Consider the following 23187-nt stretch of genomic DNA (forward strand, 5'->3'; position numbering starts at 1 on the left):
TTATACTTTCGTTTGGTGAACACGACAAAAACCCGATGGACCTTATATCTAATTTAAGTAAAGCCTTAAAACATCTGCAAAATTGTAACATTTACGTAGGTAGTTAGTATAGGATATAATCCATATTCGCATGCTAATTACATGGTACAAAAACTGTAAATACATTGATGTCTCTAACTATACCTACAGAAGCAAGACAATTCCTAATATATATATGTGCGGGCTAGACATACCCATACGAGAAAGACCTTGTATCTAGTACCGCTGATACTATTTAATAAAACCGGCCAAGAGCATGTCGGGCCACGCTCAGTGTAGGGTTCCGTAGTTACTCTTCCGTCACAATAAGCTAAACTGGAGCTTAAAGTATAGTAAATTGTTAACCAAGGGATGAAACGGTACCTTTCACGCGAGTGAAACAAATAGGCAAATTTGCATAATCAGTACCTAATTAAAGTCTTTTTACTATGAAGGGGAAACTTTTTGCGATAACTCAAAAACAGCTAAACTGATCATGTCCGTTATAGTTTTCATTTAATGTCTTTCTTAAGCTCTACTTTCACGATTTTTTTCATATTTTTTGGACCCATGGTTCAAAAGTTAGAGGGGGGGGGGGGACACATTTTCTTTTTCTTTCGGAGCGATTATCTCCGAATATATTCACTTTATCAAAAAATGTTTGTTGAAGACCCCTATTAGTTTTCAAAGACCTTTCCAACGATACCCCACACTCTAGGGTTGAAGCAAAAAAAAAATCACCCCCACTTTACGTGTAGGGGAGGTACCCTCAAAAAAAATAAGTTTTTAGATTTTATTGTACGACTTTGTCGGCTTTATTGTTTTATTTATCCATGCCGAATTTCAGCTTTCTAGCACTAACGACCACGGAGCAAAGCCTCGGACAGACAGACAGACGGACATGGCGAAACTATAAGGGTTCCTAGTTGACTACGGAACCCTAAAAATGTATCAAAACCGAGGTTAGCAATTACAGACAGTAACCTACAAGAGTGGAGGCAACAACACTCAAATAGATTATATACTGGTGAACCGGGCAAATATAAGGCTGTCTAGAGCAGTGAGTATTATATTCTTTGGTCTAGAGACTGTAAGGCAAAGAATATAATACTCACTAAAGGTGATTCCTGGAGAACCCCTAACATCACAACACAGAATCCTGGTACATCCCTTATACCCATTCTATCTAAGATTCTTGAAAAAATTATGCAGCATATTAAAATCAGCTTTATGCTCTTTATATACTCTGCCTCTTTCGCACTCATGGGTTGTTCATATACGTGATGGCTTCTCTTCCTCATACTTCATCGCTCTAACGGAAAAATACTCTTTCTCGGGCCCGAGATCGGGTCTGTTATCAGGCCTGATAAAGTGTGGATTTAATTGGCACTTTAGCTGTCAAAATCTTGAGCTGATGGCCTAGATGCCAATGCAGGTAATAAAAAAAAAAGAAACAGCTGCACTCCTGTCAGTGATCCTTGTCAAATCTGAAATCGTCTTAATTTCTGGGCATTTAGAATAGAATAAAATAATATTTCTTCAGAGAACAACAATAATATAACTTAATTTTTAAATTAATGAAATTGGGTATCTTGAAATTTTGATTTGGGACTTTTGAAGTATTACAGTTGCCGTGATGAACGCGTGTTACTGCTGCCTGCGGCGTGCTCCGGACAAGGACCTGACGACGCCGTACACATATCTCGGCAAAACGGAGATATATGCTGACATGCTCACCCAGTGCTTTGATATACATGTAAATATATCTCAATATTTCTTTGGTAAAGATGACCTTACATTAAGCTATAATTGTGTTCATTGACAATTAAACGTGCAGTTGATACTGGGCGGCTCGGCCTCGTGCGGCATCTGTTTGGCTTGCGTCGGCCGACTGCGAGACGCGAGCGACTTCAAGCTGCAAGTGCAGCGCAGCCAGGCGGAGTTGCGGGCGCGGTTGCAAGGAGCGAGCCTCGTCAAAGGTAGGGAGGGACAACCCAATAAACCAGTATGGAATACAAGTCATCATGTTTAAGTACTATCACAATATATATCCTACTTTAATTTAAATACTAGTTGGTCACACCATACACACTCCTGCTAGGGGTTGACTGCCCAATATCCTGCCAGATGGAGTTGTTAGTTCGGTGTCAATCACAAATTGAAGCCAATCATGCAGTCTAATGCAATTACACAGTTGTGACCAATCGCGCGCGTGATGCGAACTCCTCAACCAATCGCATTGTGACTACACTATTGATTGGCTACATGATTGGCTCGAATTTGTGTGCATGACACCACTGTAAGGTCTGTCCTTAGATATATGTCAGTGGATCTGTTGTGTGGCTTGTTGATAGTTACCGTTTGAAACATACTAAGCAGGAAGATGATGTGAAGTGTGTTATGTTTGTTTGCTCTAGAGGAAGAACCTGCAGTTAAGTCAGAAATGCAGGATGGAGACGGGACCAGTGACACACGTAAGTACAATGGATAATGTAATAAGCTATAACTAGTTTGGTTCACAGTTATGTGTACTAGGATTTAATAGCTTGTGGCTTAACTGGCCTTTTGCTTATAAACTTGTATTGCTTCAGGTGAAGAGCCCCCGGTCAAGCTGGAAACGCTTGATAAAGATGGGGCATCAGATGAGATGGGTGAGTACTTAGTTTTAATGACAGGTTTAAAAGATATGACTTGACAGCAGCTGGCTAGTATTACATTTATTTCATCTATATAAATAATGTCAATATTGAACTGACCACCAAGTGAAGTTGCTGTAGGTAATGTATATATTTTTTCTTTGAGAGAAATTGGTAGTTAAAGGTATTAATATTTGTCTACCGTTCTTCATCAACTCTCATCTACTCAAAGGTTAACTGGATGAAATCCCTTCAAGGGATAAGTTCGCCTTTGTACTGCTTATCCTGTGCCATATTTATGTTTTGTACAATGAAGAGTTTATACATACATACATTTAAATAAAACTATCACTTGTAACTAAAATTAAATGATTGTAAAAGACATCAGTTGTAATAATGTTTGTTTTATTAAAAGATTTTTCTGAAACCCAAAAAATTGGTAGTTAATGGGATAACAGAAAAGTCTTGTAAAATATTTAATATAGGACAATCACAAGGAATATTTCCTAAAGGAAAAAAAAATGTAGAAGGCAACCAGCATACTAAATAAGTTGTTATCTTCATATGTAAATTTAATATGTGTGTAATATATTTGTTGAAAAAAAGTCCTTTTTGACATTACACAGTGATTGTAAAGAAAATGTGTCTCACAGTATAATATTTACCTGCTCCCTGTTACTGCGAGGAACATGGGGATTAATTGTTAATATAGTGTTGGTTGCTCTAGATGACATGATTGGATTAAACGTGGCGTCCGGGGTAGGGGCAAGCACCGAGGATGACCCGCTGTTGCGTGAGTACCTGCTTCATATACAACTAATTAGTTTGAGTGGATATCAGACTTCAATTTGTTCAGATATTTTTTAATTACGGCTGTCTGTGTACATGTAGCGGTCGCGTCGATGAAGCAGTTTATTAGACTCATACTGTTTTCTATTTAATGTTTTTTTACAAGCTTTTATTTACTTTCACCTGACCGTTGTCTGTTTGTAATCAAATCTTGCAAGTTAAATTTTATCCACTTCCCGGTTTCCGATTGAGCTGAAAATTTGCATACATATGTAAGTCGGGTGACAATGCAATATTATGGTACCATCGAGCTGATCTGATGATGGAGACAAGAGGTGGACATAGGAACTCTGTGATAAAACAACGCAACCTAATTGTGTTTGGGGTTTTTAGAATTTGCTCGATGAGTATTAGTTGCCTGTGGAAAGAAAAGTACAGTCAGCGATAAAAGCTTGTACCAAAAATGAAAATGAAAATTTAAATAAAATAAAAAATGACTTGGCACTCCCCTCTTAAGGGATTTTTTTTTAGGAACTACGGGCAAAAAGTTTGTTTCGACCTCTAGTATGCGTGCGCCAAATGGCTAAACTGTACATCGATTTGTGGTTTTTCTTCGACATTGGGCTCGTACGGCTTCCACTCCGAGATGAGGAAATAACTTGCTCGTTTTGCGACTTGGAGTTAACGTCCGCTGAAAATTTTTTTTCGGGATTGTTTGTCATGCTGTATTTGACATGCAAGTTTTTTGGGGAAGAATTTTAAAATTTCGTCTTCGGGACTGTTCCTGTACAGTCAAGTGTAAAAATATGGGTGTACACATCTTACTCAAAAACATGTCCCATAGCATCTTATTCCAGTGTAATAAAAGCGTAGTACCATACATATTTATGAGACGATTTATTCGATACATATTTTTGCACTTGACTTTACATCTGATATCTGATCGGTCAGTATGAAAACGCTCTTAGGCGAATTGCTATTGTTAATTTGTTAGTAACAAGAATGTAAAAATTCTGGGCTATGGATCAAGTTTGGCTGTAGCTTGAATTGGGCTATTGTGAAGAGATCCAGACAGTCCGGACACCATAACAATGCTAACACACGTTATGGAAGCCGGCGGTGACTTGCCGTTTACCAGATTAGCCCCTGAAACTGCCGTCGTAAAGACGACCAGGAGCAAGACCGGTGCGGCTCAGGGATGTCGAGAGGTGTGCGCCGCATTCTACCGAGTGGTTGTTAACATGCAATACATGCATTGTCGAACTCGCGTCCTATGCACCTTTATGACGGCCAATGAAGGCAAGCCAGAGCAGGCAGGTTTCCTTGGGGTCCACTCCGACCGACGACACGCCGGAGACGGAGACCCTGACCAACTCTCGGGAGAGTCAGAAGCACTCGGGTCCGTGGGGTCGTTACTCCCAAACAGAAATAAAATAAAATAAATTATTTGGTGTACAATGAAACTTAACCTATAATACATCTTATTCTAGAAAAATCTTACACCAAAATAGATGCCGCTCAGCATATGCCGATGACTAAGATCCTTAGCCATGGCGCTGGTTTTACTACAGCTCGCCACAGCTGCTCCGCGATTATTATTACTTGTACAATAAACGAAGTTGCATAGAAGTACATTGATTCAAGCATTTTGTCTAAATTTACCAAACTATCGCTGCAATTCACACTCGCAAATGCGAGTCTTTAACACTATCTAATAATAAATAGAACTGGATTGTAATGCAAGACACAGCCTGAAATGAGTTGTTGTTGTAGTGGAGGAGCGGGCAGTCAAGGTGGAGGTGTCGGCCGCGGCGAGAGACGAGGAGCGCGTGTCGGGTGAGTACTGCCACACACACACACACAGACACTACTGCACACAGTACGATACGAGCCACACTTCATTATTTCAGGAGACATTTTGAATTTTATAACTAAATCTAGTAAAATAGATAGTCATGAGCAATTTATCACAATCATTTAAATATTAAAATGAATAGTACATTACTATAGAGGCCGGGAAACGTAGGGTTGCAGGCCAAGTAGATATAGACGGCTGAGCATAGTGAGGTCGGATAGAGATACGCGGCCGGCAACCCCGTTTCTCGACGAGATTTGTATAGTGCTTTTCTCAAACTTGCAATGAAAAAAAAAATAGGATGACGATTGTTTCATGTCCTAATGTGATATTATATATATCGTTGTCTGAGTACCCACAACACAAGCCTTCTTGAGCTTACTGCGGGGCTTAGTCAATTTGTGTAACAATGTTCTATATTATTTATTTATTATTATTTATAATATTTATAACTAATCAACATACTCCGTGGACCATGTTAAGTTGGCAGCGATTTTGATAGCGCAGACTGTGCAAGTGTTATTTTAAACGTCAAACTTCTATGAAATTATGACGTTTTCTTCACCTTTGGACAGTCTGTGCTTAATAAAATCGCTGTCAACTTAGCTTGGTCTGATTCTAAACGTTTAGGCAATTCAATCGACTTGTCCTGATAATCCTGATGGCACTCTTTAGTCATATGGTGAAAATCTCACAAAACGTCAAGATGTATGTTAAATTCATTATAATAGTGTTATTCAACACACTTGCTCTAAACGACGTTTTTACTCCACCGATTTTTGGCTCATAATCCTAGATATTAAACACGCGTGCTTTTTCAGTATATTATAACACTCGTGCTTTTTCATTATATTATCCGACTGCGTTAAGAAGGTAACTGATTGCTAATAATATGCATGGAAACGGAGCCTTCTTAATTTGGTCGAGTAATATTTTTTTTAATACTAATATTAGGTTTCAAATGTTAGTTCAAAGAGGTTTTATCACACCAAACATAATTTATGGATTAAATTATCTCGTAAATTACAATAATGAATAAACATAACATTTTATCGATTTGATCTCCATCCGTCGAATTATACGAAAATATTAGCTTTTTAAATTTTTTTAATTGGCTGTTTGTCGATTTCGTTCGCGCCTTTGCCATGCGCGCGCATTGGAAACATGCGTAAAAAAAATAACGCACCAGCCATTTTCCGTATTTGTCATAAAATTTGATTAATTTTGCATGTTCTTATTTTAAAAATATTGACGAAAATGACATTTTCAAGCATTGAAAATGAAGAACACATAAAATTGACGCTGCCAGTAATACTAATAGAGGCAAGAACCGAGAACGATAGCCTTTTACCATCTAAATCGGGTGAAAAATAATTGGCGGCATATGAAACTTTTATTCAATGGAAAATCAGCAAAAACGCTCAGTCTTTCTTGGAAAACCTGTTGGTAGCTTACTTCAATGAACTGGCGAATAAGTGCCTACAAGCCCAGCACGCTTTGGTGCAATTATTCGATGTTAAAATCGACCATTTTGAAAATTTTACTTACTGTTTTCTAAAAAAATCTAATTTATAGGTTTTGTTTTTTCCTCGCAAGTGTGTTGAAAAACGTCGTATGAAACGCGTGTGCATTGGTCATTACCCACATCGGCTTTCTTATTGCGTGCTCGCTTACAGCCCGCGCGCACAAAATCGCCTCGTGTGTAATGACCAACTTAGCACACTTGTATCATAATGTACTATTATAATCGTGATATAATAGACAGCTCTTTAGTCGAGTACCGTATAATTAAAGTAATTAAAGTTTGGTATACGTTTTAATTCAACCATTATAGTCGACGAGTAGGAAAAAACCGTCTCCATTGTTTATTTGGTAATTTAGACGAGTAAAAAAAATCCGTTTCAATTGTTTTTTTGGTAATTTATTTCAGTGTGTTTGGACGACAGCACCGCTTCGGCCCCGAAAGAGCTCGCGATTGCTTGTACCGTGGTGCTCGAGCCCCTCCGAGGCAATCTATACGGATGCGCACACTGTGGCAAACGTTTCAGAAACAAGTCTAACTTAAGAAAACACATTCAAAAAACGCACTTGAAGACCGCGCCAAAACAATTTACATGTGATTTTTGTAGTTCTACCTGTTCTACATTCAAAACTGAATCGCTTGTATTAAAGCACGAAAATAGCGAACATGATGTTACAAATTTCATGTGTGCTGAATGTGAAACAACGATTTACAAGAAAAGTTTAGAAACTGCAAACAAGAGCAGTCAGAGATCAAACTTACTAAAACATTTTACTTGCAGCCACTGTGATTATAAAACTCATCTCAAACAAAACTTAAAATCACACATAAGAATACACACAGGAGAAAAGCCATACAAATGTAATCTTTGCGATTACAAGTGCTGGGCTAATGCCATATTACGAAGACATGAAAGGACACATACTGGCGAGAAGCCTTTTCCATGTAACTACTGTGATAAAAAATTAAGTTCTAAAGCACACTTAGTAACGCATGAGATGATACATACTAAAGCGAAGCCGTTTAAGTGTTGCGAGTGCGACTTCAAGTGCAGGCAGAAAGCAAGCTTGGCAAGACACCAGATGATACACACCGGAGAGAAGCCATACACATGCAGTCATTGCGAGTACAGGTGCAGTGATAGTTCTCGATTGCGAAGACATGAAATTAAACATACTGGCGAAAAGCCTTTTCAGTGTAGCCACTGTGGTTTCAAATGCAGTCGAAAATCAGATTTAAATAAACATCTGAAGATACACACTGGGGAAAAGCCATTTAAATGTAGCAATTGCGACTACAAGAGCACTCGAAAAGAAACCTTGCTAAAACATCAGAGGACACATATTGAAACGAAGCCTTTCATTTGTAGCCACTGCAACTACACGACTCGACATAAACAAGATTTACAAAGACATCTAAGAAAAAAACATTCCGGTGAAAAATCCTGAATTAGTCCCGCAAGTTGACGACCGGTCTGGCCTAGTGGGTAGTGACCCTGCCTATGAAGCCGATGGTCCCGGGTTTAAATCCTGGTAAGGGCATTTATTCGTGTGATGAGCATGGATATTGGTTCCTGAGTCATGGGTGTTTTCTATGTATTTAAGTATTTATAAATATTTGCCTATTATATATATCGTTGTCTGAATACCCTCGACGCAAGCCTTATTGAGCTTACTGTATTTGTGTAATGTCCTATAATATTTATTTATTTAAGTGTTTGGAAATATGATGCGCAGTAGCAGACAAGTAAGTAAGCTTATACAGAGCATTTCTGTATACTTAATTATACAGACAGAGAATTTCTGTATACTTACTTCTGTACAATTACTTATCTAAAACTAACTAACATAGTTAATACATGCATGCACTATTATCAATATTATCATATTGTTTTGTACAATTACTTGGGTTGGCGGCATTAAGTACTTTTCCACCACACCAACTGGTAAAAAGGCCTTTTTCATTGTTCAAAAACTAATGAGAAAGTTGCATTTTATCCACATGTGGGGCAAAGTAATCAGATGCAAATTTTGAGTTATTTCCTTATGTTAGCTGGTAGAATTTACTTTTAAACGATGTTTAATTAACATGGAATACAATTTTGATGATATTATTTTTATTGTTTTATTTAACATTCTTGTAGTGTTATTGTGTGTCGTCATAGGTTAAATCTCCGTCTTCTCGCCGAGTGCAGCGCGGACCAGCAGACGCGACGAACAGTTGCGGTCAAGACATAACATAGTGCAACAAAGGTGTTTACCTATAAATTAATAATAATTAAACGAATGTTGTAAGCAGACAGAAGTTTTTGTGGCACAAACGAGTGTTTGAGAAAATGAAACATCGATAAATTTGTTATAAGTAGATAAGTCAGTCATAGGTTAATAATTAAAAGATCTAACTTCTACTTGCTGTAAATTACCAATTAAGCAAATCAATTACAAATCAGTACATACTTTTTCTATGACATATAGTTAGTACTTAATAATTAACGTACACAGTGCCAAAAATTATAGAAAACTACCAATATATCAAAGAAGATATCGAACGTGTTTTGTATTCCGCGGTAGCTATCTTCTCATACAATGTTATTCTTATAAAAAAATATCTATAACGTCAAGGTAACATCGATAACAGACATGTCCAAATTTCACTTTATTTTGCCATAAACACTTCTGTCTGGTTGTAAGTATACATTTTCTGAGCATTTAAGATTGAGCAGCTTCGAGATAAGAGGTGAGGGTGTTTTTGTTAGTACAAATATGACTTATATAATATGGATAGTATATTTAAAACCATTTATTCAAACACGTAAATGTTTAGGTCACACTGAGTAACTTTTACTATGGGACCAACCCCGAAATCACTCATTTTTAGGGTTCCGTAGTGAACTAGGAACCCTTATAGTTTCGCCATGTCCGTCTGTCCGAGGCTTTGCTCCGTGGTCGTTAGTGCTAGAAAGCTGAAATTTGGCATGGATATATAAATCAATAAAGCCGACAAAGTCGTACAATAAAATCTAAAAATTTAACCTCCCCTACACGTAAATTGGGGGTGTTTTTTTTTTGCTTCAACCCTACAGTGTTGGGTATCGTTGGAAAGGTCTTTTAAAACTAATAGGAGTCTTCAACAAACATTTTTTGATAAAGTGAATATATTCGGAGATAATCGCTCCGTAAGAAAAAAAATGTGTCTCCCCCCCTCTTAACTTTTGAACCATAGGTCCAAAAAATATGAAAAAAATCGTGGAAGTAGAGCTTAAGAAAGACATTAAATGAAAACTATAGCGGACATGATCAGTTTAGCTGTTTTTGAGTTATCGCAAAAAGTTTCCCCTTCATAGTAAAAAGACTTACTTTAATTAGGTACTGATTATGCAAATTTGCCTATTTGTTTAACTCAGGTGAAAGGTACCGTTTCATCCCTTGGTTAACAATTTACTACACTTTAAGCTCCAGTTTAGCTTCTTGTGACGGAAGAGTAACTCTTCCGTCACAATAACGTCACAACGGAACCCTACACTGAGCGTGGCCCGACATGCTCTTGGCTGGCCAACTACAATGCAACCGTGGTCTTGGTGTTCAAGAATACTCCTGGTCTAAAAAAAAAACAAGAGTAGCAATGCTATTCTAACATAAGTTTTATTAGGAAAAATGAGTTTAAGCAGATATAACAAAACACGTGCTCATTATTTTTGGCTGCATTCAAACATATACTCAAACCAGCCATTAACTAGCAAGTTGCTGGAGCATCACTTTCTATAGGAGTTAGAAGATTTAGTAACTTTTTAGTACTTTGGAGGACAATTTCTCCCAATAGAGTTTGGGCAGCTAAAAAAAAATACGTGTCCGTTATTTTAGACTACTCTATAACATATAGGGACCGTGCGCGTTGGCGGGTCTGCCATCTTGTGGCCTGAATCGGAACCATAAACATGCACATTTACACGTCACGTGTTTTCTTGTGCAAGTAGGTTCTGCCATCTTGTGGGCTACATCGGAACAATAAACATCACATTTACGCCTCGCGCCAAAAATCTGACGGCTCCTGTGCTGCCTCCTACAGTTCATGCACGCTCCCTATATAAATATGAATCAAATCGGAACCGGACAGTTGGGTACCTGTCTTTGTGAGACTACTGAGAACAGACAACGGGGGGCCGTTATGTTCTTAATACAAAATTTGATACTCAAGCCGTAGCCACTTAGGTGGTGGGCAAGCTGTATATGCGTGCGTTTTAGGGATGTGGACTTGTCGAGTTTAATTATGTTATATATCGATAATCTCTACAGAGCGGAACGAATTTGCGATTAATTGAAGCACTAAAAATAAACATCATAGAAATGTTAATGGATAATGAATACTTCTTTTATAGGATTTTTCAGTGCTATTTACAAAAGTATATTTGTTTCTTAATTTATCATACACAATGAATAACTATATAATCATAAATCTAAACCTAAATTAGCCTGATCAAATCGGTCGATTTGGTCTTCCCGTTTGGACCAAAGCTGACCTCGTGACCTCAAAGCTCTTCCTTAACGGACGTGCGGCGGACCACGCGATCTCGGTCCAGTGCGCCCGCCCATCTGTTACAGCCTTGCGAATCGAACAGAGGGCCTACCGCGAACCACGTTCGACGTGTTGGCTCCCTGTCACACTTACGTACGAATTTACAAGTGCGACAGCGAGGCAACACGTGGAACGTGGTTCGCGGTAGGCCCTCTGTTCATGTCAATTGTCATTGTCAAGTTTTGGGCAGGCTGATGCAACTAGGAACAAAAAAGTTTTGTATGGAGTTTGTTTCGCAAATCATCGCCAACGAAGAAAAAGAAAACGTCAGTGCTATTTATTCTGTCAAGTCAACTGTCAGCCTAATTGTTTTGTTTGTTATGAAGGCTTCAATGATTTTTTTTTTCCGAAAAATCGAAAATAGTCAACCGTGATCAGAGTAAAGAGCGAGTTTGTTACAATGCCAGCGAAAAAACGGTTTACTAAATGTAAAATATGTGGCAAGCGAGCCACTCGAGAAAATCACGAAAAAAGGGATTTTATGGCGAAATTTCCCTTGGATGAAGACCGGTAAGTATTGCTTTAGATTTGACCTTATTTTGGGTCAGCAGGCTATAAACACATCGAAAATTAGATATTTTATATTCTTTTTCGTTGTGAACTAGGGATGTAATATAACTATCGATAACTGTAGTTTTATTTGTATATCAGTGTAAATAATTTAATTAAATATGTGTAATTTCCTGAGAGCTTGAATGCAATATGACCATAATTAATTCATCGAAGATTAACAATGCATAAATTATCTATAATTTATGCATTAGTGGTCATTAGCTTCCATATTTTTTTTATCTAGTCATTATTTAATATATTAACCTAAAATGTAAGAAAATTAATCACTGTTTTTATGATAAATAAAGAAATATTATAAGACATTATTACACAAATTGACTTAGCACTAAAGTATGCAAAGTATGTATGTAGTATGGTGTGGGGTGTGTCTAAGTACCCCATCATTTTGAAAATAAAGCTTTTAATAAAACACGACTTAAAAACGGTATTAAAATAATTCGGGTCCACATTAAGCCCGACCAGATATTAGTCCACTCAAAGAACTATCCACTATATAACACAACTTAAATTTGGACTCTATGCTAACCTGATTTCGAGTACAAAATTTGTAGACAGGAGCCTATGTTTCAACCCTCCCCATTTTATCGATATCGATAAGAATCGCAAGCGTGTAGCGTACTATTTAAATCGTTTATGTTGGTACTATGGTTCTTTGACAGTTCTTTGTCGTATATTTTGGTAATGATTTGCGAAACAAACTGATTCCACTCGCTAGTATGAAAGTCCCGTCTTTTAAAAAGTAGTGATTATAATATATGTTATTTTTCTTTGTTTTTGAGGTAATGTTAAGTTAATGAGTTGCGTGTTAATTTCGCTTTAAATGAAATTGTTGTACCAGCACGAGCTGTCTACGATACGTGCTTTGCAGTTTTTGCCAAATGAAAAAATATACTTTAGCTTTCGTCGACTGTTCAAAGCTTGGATGAAACGAGAAAGGTAGGAATAGGTTCTTCTACTCACTTATATTGTATCTATACTATCTAGTTTTACGTATGATGTAGTTTATGCTTGTTATTTTTAGTTTTTGTTATTTTTCAATGCTTAGATTTGACATTATATTTGCACGCTTGCTTGCAAGCAAAATACACATTGTACATGAATAGTTCTAATGCCTTATGTTACTGTATTTTTTCAAATAAATAAATGATTGATTGATTGAATGTTAACTCTTCAAGTGGCATGTATAGTTTTTGAGTTATTGGATTTTTATCTTATTTCAATTAATCAAATTTGAAATTCAAATGACATAATGGGTCAGGAGTCGACGGCCTGCCATTCCAAGGGTTTACGTGATTGCGTCTAACTGTATCCAACTTGTAATTCTAGCAATAGCTACCTTTACTCCAACAGTAGCAATTGCCTTACACCAAATTATTCTGTGGAATTTTGTATTTTCTTTTAGTTAAGTTTCTCTTACATTTTGTAATAGTAATTAATCTAACATGGTGGCTATGTAGGTAATTTTTATATTGTAACGAATATTTATCAAATGATTCCCATCAACTGCCTCAACATTGCCTACTATGCCTAACATTGCTTACCGTGCTCAACATTACCTGGCTTAAAAAATGGTGATTCATAACAAAATAGCAGTCTATACAGATACAGACAGGGTCTTTGTACAATTGATTCTGGACCAATTTAAATTAAAGCACCAATTACATCCACACTTCTTGATATCATGCCCAAAATCAGTCCCCGGGCTTGTTAATTGTTTACCATTTCATGGAATACCAGCACATCATTAATAATATTTGAAATGAAAAAAATACTTTGTCTCTAATTGCCAAAAATGTTCAATGTTTGATATTTTTGCATATTTACCATTTTCTTTACATTTCAAATATGTGTGTAATACCTACTTGCGTGATACACATCTTATTCTGCTAGAAATTAAGACGAAGGTAGATGACATCGTAAAGTATGTGAGAACAAAGTCCAGAATCGTCCAGAGGGTCGCGAAGTTGGAATTTCGACACATTGCGGATGCTAATTCGTTTGTGGTGAGCGTTCCGACTGAACACTAGACGTTCATCAAGGAGGAGTTTCAAAGGGTGTCAAGTTTCGGCGGTTCCGAGGCCGGCTCCCTGACACTGCGGGGTTGCGTAATGCATCGCAACAATAATGTGATTTGTAGTGTTAGTTTTAAAATATATTGTTATAATATGTATGTATGTTCGTTTTAAGGTATTTATCTATGGCCACTAGTTGCCTGAAATAAAGATTTTGACTAATTAATTCATTCATTAAATGCTATAACACTCATTGATCTATGGTGGTTTCTGTGAGGCTCCATAAATCATCATGTGCTACTTGCATTACAGGTTCTCATTGCTACCAGCTTGTGAGCATACAACAAGATGTCACAAGCGACTGCATATGTTAAAGAGGAGGCAGTGTGTGTGAAGACAGAGCCCGGAGAGTCGTTTGTGGAGGAGGAGTGGGAGTGCGAGGACAGCGCGTGGAGCAGAGTGAGCGCGGCGGCCGCGCGGGCCGAACTATATACCGACCATGAGGTCAAGGACGAGCTCGTGCTGGGCCCCGAGGAGTGGCACCGCCCTAAAGTGCTCCCATTACAAGGTTGTTTACCATTTGATATAACCTATTTGTTGTGTTTGAAATGCTCAGTCCACCAAGAGCTGAGCTAAGTTCTGTTTGCAACGCTGATGTTTTTCTATACAGAAAAAACGACAACAAAATTTGGAGACCGAAAACTTGTTATAATTATTTGTGGGCTCAGGTGGCGTAGCTAGGAGAAAAAGATCCCTGGGGCAAATAAAAAACTAAGCCTCTAAACTGTTGGTTTTATCAATATTCTAGATGACCTGGTGAACTTTGTATCGTCTACATCAATCTATTTGTTTTTTTTTGCATGTACGCACTTTCTTATCTTTTCTGTCGTAAGAACTATGGATTCCCCATGAATCTAGGAATATCAAAATACGTATGGATTGGGCATGAGTGGTGGGGGGAACTGACAGAACGGGATAGTCTTATTTAAAGGGTGACTACTGACAAAAATACCAACATAAATATAGATTCAGTGAACTGGTCTAAAACTGTAAAAAAAAATTAAATAAGTTTATTGGTACAAGTATGAAATAATTCTACACAAATCTGTTAAGCCATGAACAGGAAAAAAATAAAAGCTATTTTTATACACATACGTTCCTGAATCACTCCTCGACATAATACACCCCCGCTTCGTATTTATCTAGGTCCTCATTATCAGTATTTAACATAACAATATTTTTCATCACTCTTGCTCGTAAAAAGTGTTATTTAATTATTTATTTTATTTTATTCTGAACAATATACATTGTGTCGAATAGTAATACATGCATATTATTAGTTCATACACTAACAACTAGGTTATGCGGTCCGTAAATCCTAAATTTCGGCCTAGGGGTGTAATGTATTTTTTCATCACACTTGCACAAATGTGATGAAAAACATTGTGTGCCACAAGCGGTACAGGAATTAAGAACACGTATTAATTAATTCAAAATTTAATTCTCACTGGTTTTACATTCTGGTTTACCACGCTTAATACACAATGTAATGATGTAAATTAAAAGAATTGCGTTGAAGATATAACCAAGGGCTGTAGAATAAATTGGTGTTGGGTGGAGTTCGGCAGTGCTGCTTGCTGCGTGGCATTTTACTAGTAATCAATTTTTGGCAAAAATTACATTTTTGTTACAAGCTTTTATCGCTGACTGTCCTTTTTTTTAGACAAGCGACTAATACTCATCGAGCTAATTCTAAAAACCCCAAACACAATTAGGTTGCATTGTTTTCACAGAGTTCCTATGGCCACCTGCTGTCTCCATCATCAGATCAGCTCGATGGTACCATAATATTGAATTGTCACCCGACTTACATATGCATGCAAAATTTCAGCTCAATCGGAAACCGGGAAGTGGATCAAATTTAACTTGCAAGATTTTATTACAGACAGACAGACAACGGGACAGGTGAAACTAAATAAAAGCTTGTAAAATACCACTGATGTGTGGTGATCTGACTCTTCGTGAATGCTTCATAAAGCGGTGTTTGTTCTGAAGTTTATATAATTAAGTTTTGCTTCAGATGAAGAGCCCATACTGGTGGAGCAGTCAGAGGTCGGAGAGAAGACCAAGGAACTCATGGGTGAGTTCATGTTTTGATTGTTCATGTCTCATATGTAGTACCTAAAGGTGAAAAGTTTACAAAAATGTATTCCTTATTCTTAAAGATATTACGTATATATTACTTTATAACCATGGCAAAAAAAGTTAATAATTACTACTATAATTTTCATTTATTTTGTTACTGTTTAGAAATACCAATTTATTTGGAAAAACTCGAATTGGAAACTTTGAAAATATTTTAAATAGATTTAACCCTTTTCAATGCTTTGTTAATTTGCGTTTCAGTGTGTTCGGACGGCAGCGCCGCCCGCGCCAGGGAACAGCTCGCGACGGCTTGTTCCGTGGTGCTCGAGCGCCTCCGCGGCGACGCCACTGCGAACAGTGGAGACAAACCCAACGGCTGCGAACACTGCGGCAAGCGTTTCAAAAACAAGTTTATTTTGAGGAAACACATAAAACACACGCACTTGTCAACCGGACCAAAACCATTTGCTTGTGATTTTTGTAATTCTACGTTTCAAACCAAATTGCTTGTGATAGAACACGAGAAAAGCGAACACGGTGTTACAAATTTCATGTGTGCTGAATGTGAGTATGCAACAAGTTCCAAGAAAACTTTGGAGACTCATTTAAAGAGTCACACTTTGGAGAATAAATTCAATTGTAGACACTGTAGCTACACAAGTTCGTGTAAAACTGATTTACACAAACACCAAGCAATACACATGGCTGGAAATCCTTTTAAGTGTAGCGACTGTGACTTTAAATGCAGTGTAGAATCAAACCTGCGACGTCATCAGAAGACACACAACCGGAGGCAGCAGAGAATACTTACTGGAAAACAACCTTACAAATGTAGTAATTGCGACTACAAGTGCAGTGATAGTTATAAGTTGCGAAGACACGAAAGGACACATACTGGCGAGAAGCCTTTTATATGTAGCTACTGTGATTACAGATGCAGTCAGAAATCATACTTACGAACACACCAGATGATACATACTGGGGAGAAGCCATTTCAATGTAGCATCTGCGACTACAGGTGCAGGCAGAAAGGAGATTTACAAATTCACCAAAGAATACACACCGGAGAGAAGCCGTATACATGTAGTTATTGCGACGTCAAATGCAGAGATAAGCTAAGTTTACGAAAACATCAAGTGGCGCATGGCGTGATGCCTTTTCAGTGTAGCCACTGTGAATACAAATGCTTTAAGATATCACACTTACGATCACACCAGATGATACATACTAGCGCGAAGCCATTTGAGTGTAGCGAGTGCGACTACAGGTGCAAGCGGAAACAACACTTACTATCACACCAGAGGATACACACTAGAGAGAAGTCGTGAAACTGTAGTCATTGCGACTACAAGTGCAGTAGGTCAAAGTTACGAATAGATGAATTGACACATACTGGTGGGAAGTAACAGTTTTGAATGATTCACGGTTAGTTTTACTAGATTTCAATTAACCGGGAAATAAACCGTGATTACCTTTAATATTGTTTTTGAGCTCCCGATATTTCGACGCAGTTACATGCATCTTGTTCACGGGTACCTGGAGATAGCGGGTGGGTGTCGGCGTTGTGTACACCGCGCTCGGTCTACCCTCAATCGCGCGTCGGCTGCGTTCGCTTTCAACGTTACCACTGGTCGCGTCCACACTTGTTCGTCTATCCAATGGTTGGTCTTGGTGGTTGTTGGTTGCTTGGTATATAAAAGGCAATCACGTTTCATATCCGATTTAAGTCTGGTGGGAAGTATTATCAACGTAGCTACTGTGAGTACAAATGCAATCAGAAACATAATTTACGAGTTCACCAAAGAATACACACCTGAGAGAAACCTTACACATCCACGTATTCTAAATATATTTCATAATATTTAATCTAATTCTAATTAACTTACATAGAAAAGTATTGACTTGTAAGTAATTCTCAAAATACAGAATCTTATAAATATTATAAACATAACAGGAATAGAGAAATAGTAATAGTTACAATGTGTGCATTGCAGCAACAACAAAAAGGTGCCGACTCAGCTATACGCTTCACTCCTTCGAGCAAAGCACTAGTATTCTGTCGGAACCCAGATCACGTGGTGAGTGTGATGTAAAACATTAATTAAATTCGTATAACGGTTGCTTTTACTGGTTGTTTCCGATATCTCGCAACCAAATGCTGGAATGATACCCCCACCTGTAAAACTTTCAAACATAACTTTAAAAAGTTATTATTTGCAAAACAAAAATCGGGGATACCAAACTGCTTTTTGGTTGCGGATTTCAGAATATAATAGGGACTTCAGAGAATTTCTAGGAGATATTACACCGAACCGAAAAGAATATATATATATATATAATATATATATATATATATATATATATATATATATATATATATATAGTACCTGGGCGACCGAGCTTTGCTCGGTTATAACTATTTATTGTAATATGGTGGTGTATAGGTGATAATCTTAACTACATTTTTTTACTAAATTAAACTTGTCTAAAACAATAAAAATTAAAAAATTATATATAAACGCTTTATATACTATCTATCTATCTAATACATTACTATGTAAGTTAATTAGAATTAGATTAAATATTATGAAATATATTTAGAATACGTGGATGTGTACGGTTTCTCTCGGGTGTGTATTCTTTGGTGAACTCGTAGGTTATGTTTCTGATTGCATTTGTAGTCGTAATCGCCACATTTAAATGGCTTCGCCCCAGTATGTATCACCTGGTATGTTTCTAAGCGTGATTGCCCAGTGCATTTGTACTCACAGTAGCTACGTTGATAATACTTGCCACCAGACTTAAATCGACCGGGATATGAAACGTGATTGCCTTTTATATACCAACCAACCAACAACCACCATGACCAACCATTGGATAGACAAAGTTGAGCAGATCGTTCTGTTAGAGCACTTCCAGCTAGTTGAACCACCTTTGTTTTGTTTATCGAAATTATACTTGTAACCGCCACGTAACAAGAATCTTCTGCTTCCCGTTTTACTGTCTATAAAAACAAGTATTATTGACAATCAAATGACATTATCAGGGCCCGTAATTTTCATGCCGTTGACGCAAAAATGACGTCACGCTGCATAGAGTATGATTCCGATTAAATTCGTCATAATTGACAGTGACAATAATATGAAATCTCTAGCGTCTAGATGTTGATTGTCACTATGACAAAGGTTACATTAAAATAGTACATTACGATACAAGTGCGAAAAATAGGAAATTCGAAACGAGTGGCGATAAATTTTTTTTTTTTTTTTTTTTTTTTTATAACGATAGGCAAGCGTTTGACCACGATCTCACCTGATGGTAAGTGATGATGCAGTCTACGGTGGAGCACGCTTACCTATGAGATACCTATTTACCCTAGCCTTGAAGAGACCCAGATTGTACTCATGCGGAAACACAGACTCGGGCAGGGCATTCCACTCCTTGGCAGTTCGCATAAGAAATGTTGAAGCAAAACGCTTCGTGCGTATTTGTGGAATACCTACCATGAAGCGGTGCCGGAGTGCCGATTGTCTGGTAGTCCGATGGTGAAATGGGGACGGAGGAATAAGGTTGTGCAGTTCCTCGGCACACTCTCCGAAATGTATCCTGTAAAAGATCGTTAAGCTGGCAACCTTGCGACGATGCTCCAGACTTTGGAGTCGAGCATTCGTCAGATCGTCATCATTAATGATTCTCTTGGCTCTCCTCTCAACTGACTCGAGTGCCTCAAGCTGGTATTTTGCTGAACCATCCCACAGATGCGAACAGTATTCCACACACGATCGCACTTGTGCTAGGTAAAGGTCGAGCAGTTGCCTAGGTGTAAAATACTGCCTCACCTTGTTGAGGATGCCCAGCTTTTTTGCTGCTAACTGTGCTTTCGACTCGATGTGCGGGCCGAAGTTGAGTTTCGAAGTCAGCGAGATTCCGAGAAGCTCAAGATGGTCGGTTATCGGAAGGGATACATTTCGGAAAGTAGGAGTCAGATGGAATGGACTCCGTTTGGCGGAGATAAGACACGCCTGGGTCTTACTAGCATTGAACGAGACCAAATTGGCTTCACCCCAATCAGAGACTGCCTTTAGTGACACGTTCATGCGTTCGACCATTGCCTCCCTGAGCGACTGTATTTGGACTCCACTAGCTCGTGAATTGGGTATGTAGCTTTCAACAACCGTAGTGTCATCTGCATATCCGAACGTACCTGGTTTCAGCAGGTCGTTTATATGGAGCAGGAAAAGGGTCGCTGAAAGCACGGACCCCTGAGGGACTCCGGCATTGATTGCCAATTGATCGGACGAGCAGCCATTAATGACCACACGAATCGATCGATCCCTCAGAAAGTCTGATACCCAGTCACAAAAACTAGGGGGAAAACCGAAGGACGGTAGCTTGTTAATAAGGCCCTCGTGCCAGACCCTGTCAAAAGCCTTCGATATATCTAGAGAGACGGCTAAAGCCTCTCCATTCTTTTCGATGGCCTCACTCCAGATGTGGGTGGCATACGCTAGAAGATCTCCAGTAGACCGGCCTCGGCGGAACCCGTACTGCCGGTCACTGAGCAGGTCGTTCGCTTCTAGGTATGCCAGGAGTCGGTTATTCAGTACACGTTCCATACTCTTACAGAGTATGGAAGTGACCGAAATCGGTCTATAGTTGGCAGGGTAAATTAAAACACGACCGAAGGGAGTGTTTTAAATCGACACGAGTTGCGAATTACCTATTCGCACATGTATCGTACAACGTTTTACAGTACATATGGCCCTTTAAATGTTCGACACAGTAACGTAATATGCTACTTCTCGCACTAGTGCTATAAAGTAGCCCCATATGTACTGTAAAAGGTTTTATTACAATACTTATGTAATAAAACCTTTTTAAATGTAACCTTTTTTATTCGTTCATATTAAAAAAACGTGCTGTCAAAAATGTTAAAAGTGCCACTGAGAAATAAAAATACTGAATTCCTAATTGTATAAGTTGTTGAAATCAGAAAAAATGTGTGCATCAATTATACATTTTCTTTTTAGCAGAGAAGTTGGAGTAATTAACCAAATGTGTGACACAACAAACAAAAATACGATAATAAAACAAAAGGATTTAAAAGGAACAGGCTCTTGAGCGCGGTCGCAGGGGCCCATGACAGCCCGATATTTGGCCACTGGGCGAAATCTCACGCGCCACATGCCAACTACGACAAGTAATCAGTTTAATATAATGTGATTGATAATTTTAATTTAATTTATTTGTTAATTTTAATGTAATTTAATTGATAATTTTGATTTAATGTAATGAATAATGTTAATTTAATTTATCCGCATTTTTAATTTAATTTAATTCATATTTTTATTTTATTTTTTGTAATTTATATGTAAATATTTTGGTTGTTTGTTGTTTTGTGTATTACCTATGGATATTGTCCGAAATAAATGCTTTTTATTTTATTTATTTATTTATTTATAAATATTGCATTACGTATGAACGCGAAGATGACTTAGATTTTCTTTGCATAGGAATTAATGTAAGAAGGATGGCGTGCTTTACGTTAGAGAGGAATTCTGTTTTCTACGTAACTATTGTAATGTGTTGTTAACCATTTAATAAAATGTATGTTGAAAAACAAATCAATTACTTTTATTTACATTTCACGTATCAAGTAGGTATTATTTATTCCTCGTGTAAGTAGAGTACTTTTGCAGTAATTTGTACATGATTAAAATGATTGATGACTAATGATTAATAATTTACAATAAAACTATTTGGGATCACCCTATATGGAGCGGGACGTCAAATTGATGTCATCGGCATGAAAATTACGGGCCCTGGACATTATAAACAAAATAATGAATAGCTGATAAAATGTTCACATACAAGTGGCCAGTATTAGACTATATTAATACTTAAGTGTAAAATAAAATCTTCTACATTCTACGTGGTGAAATAGTAATTTATTTTATTTAACGTATTACTCTTACATATTACGGTGATGTTTAGATCTTTTTTCACAACTGCCCTAAAAAGAAGTGTATTATTTTTAACCGACTTAAAAAAAGAAGGAGGTTATCATTCATATCGTTTTTGCCTAATCGACTAATTCGCGTTAATTTTGTATTTCTGTCTCATTTTCCTAAATTGTATCTGGACGCATTTGGCATTTGACTCCTATATTTATTGACTGCCAATACCCCTACATTATACTATGATAATAATTATATACTAACAAGGAAGGGTACCCAACTGTCCGACTCCGATTTGATTCATTTTGATATATGTTATAGAGTAGTCTAAAATAACGGACACGTATTTTTTTTAGCTGCCCAAACTCAACCTGTTAGGAGAAAATGGCCTTCAAAGTACTAAAAAGTTACTAAATCTTCTAACTCCTATAGAAAGTGATGCTCAAGCAACTTGCTAGTTAATGGCTGGGTTGAGTATATGTTTGAAAGCAGCAAAAAATAATGAGCACGTGTTTTGTTATATCGGCTAAAACTCATTTTTTCCTAAAAAAATCGTTATTCGAAGTTTTATAATATCTTATCGATAAAGTTACACATAAAGACAGGTATTTTTTAGGAAAACTTGAGTTTAAGCAGATGTAACAAAACACGTGCTCATTATTTTTTGCTGCTTTCAAACATATACTCAAACCAGCCATTAACTAGCAAGTTGCTTGAGCATCACGTTCTATAGGAGTTAGAAGATTTAGTAACTTTTTAGTACTTTGAAGGCCATTTTCTCCTAACAGGTTGAGTTTGGGCAGCTAAAAAAAAATACGTGTCCGTTATTTTAAGACTACTCTATAACATATATCAAAATGAATCAAATCGGAGTCGGACAGTTGGGTACCCTTCCTTGTTAGTTTGTGTATCAAATGTATCAATTACTAATCATAAATATGAGATAAGGATTTATTGCCACTGTAATAGCCATTTTCTCGTATTGTAAATTAACCCTTCATTTCATTAAGCATATTGGGTTGGACTTTAGGTACTTGTTCTGAGAATATTTTCTGTATTTCAAGATGATGTGCTTTGTTTAATACGCTATTTTATTTGATTCCTGGTA

At 37.4% G+C, this 23187-nt stretch overlaps 2 protein-coding genes and 1 long non-coding RNA gene across 3 annotated transcripts in view; 2 read left to right on the forward strand and 1 right to left on the reverse strand.

The window, feature by feature from the left end:
• LOC133530189 (uncharacterized) overlaps positions 1 to 23187 on the reverse strand; it is a 77125-nt gene that overhangs the window by 8693 nt on the left and 45245 nt on the right. The window lies entirely within an intron of this gene.
• Positions 1444 to 8933, forward strand: LOC133530046 (zinc finger protein 501-like). Its single transcript, XM_061867862.1, has 7 exons — positions 1444 to 1774; positions 1856 to 1997; positions 2436 to 2492; positions 2610 to 2669; positions 3382 to 3447; positions 5217 to 5279; positions 7229 to 8933. Exons 1-7 carry the CDS (start codon positions 1655 to 1657, stop codon positions 8266 to 8268), a joined length of 1548 nt encoding a protein of 515 aa, XP_061723846.1. The 5' UTR covers positions 1444 to 1654; the 3' UTR covers positions 8269 to 8933.
• LOC133530006 (zinc finger protein OZF-like) lies at positions 12327 to 22026 on the forward strand. The gene is made up of 5 exons (XM_061867805.1): positions 12327 to 12901; positions 14290 to 14545; positions 16058 to 16117; positions 16384 to 17547; positions 21153 to 22026. The coding sequence occupies exons 2-4, from the start codon at positions 14326 to 14328 to the stop codon at positions 17448 to 17450; spliced, it is 1347 nt and encodes a 448-aa protein (XP_061723789.1). The 5' UTR covers positions 12327 to 12901; positions 14290 to 14325; the 3' UTR covers positions 17451 to 17547; positions 21153 to 22026.

Source organism: Cydia pomonella, chromosome 22 (assembly GCF_033807575.1).
Source record: "Cydia pomonella isolate Wapato2018A chromosome 22, ilCydPomo1, whole genome shotgun sequence".
NCBI classification, from domain to species: Eukaryota; Metazoa; Arthropoda; class Insecta; order Lepidoptera; family Tortricidae; genus Cydia; species Cydia pomonella.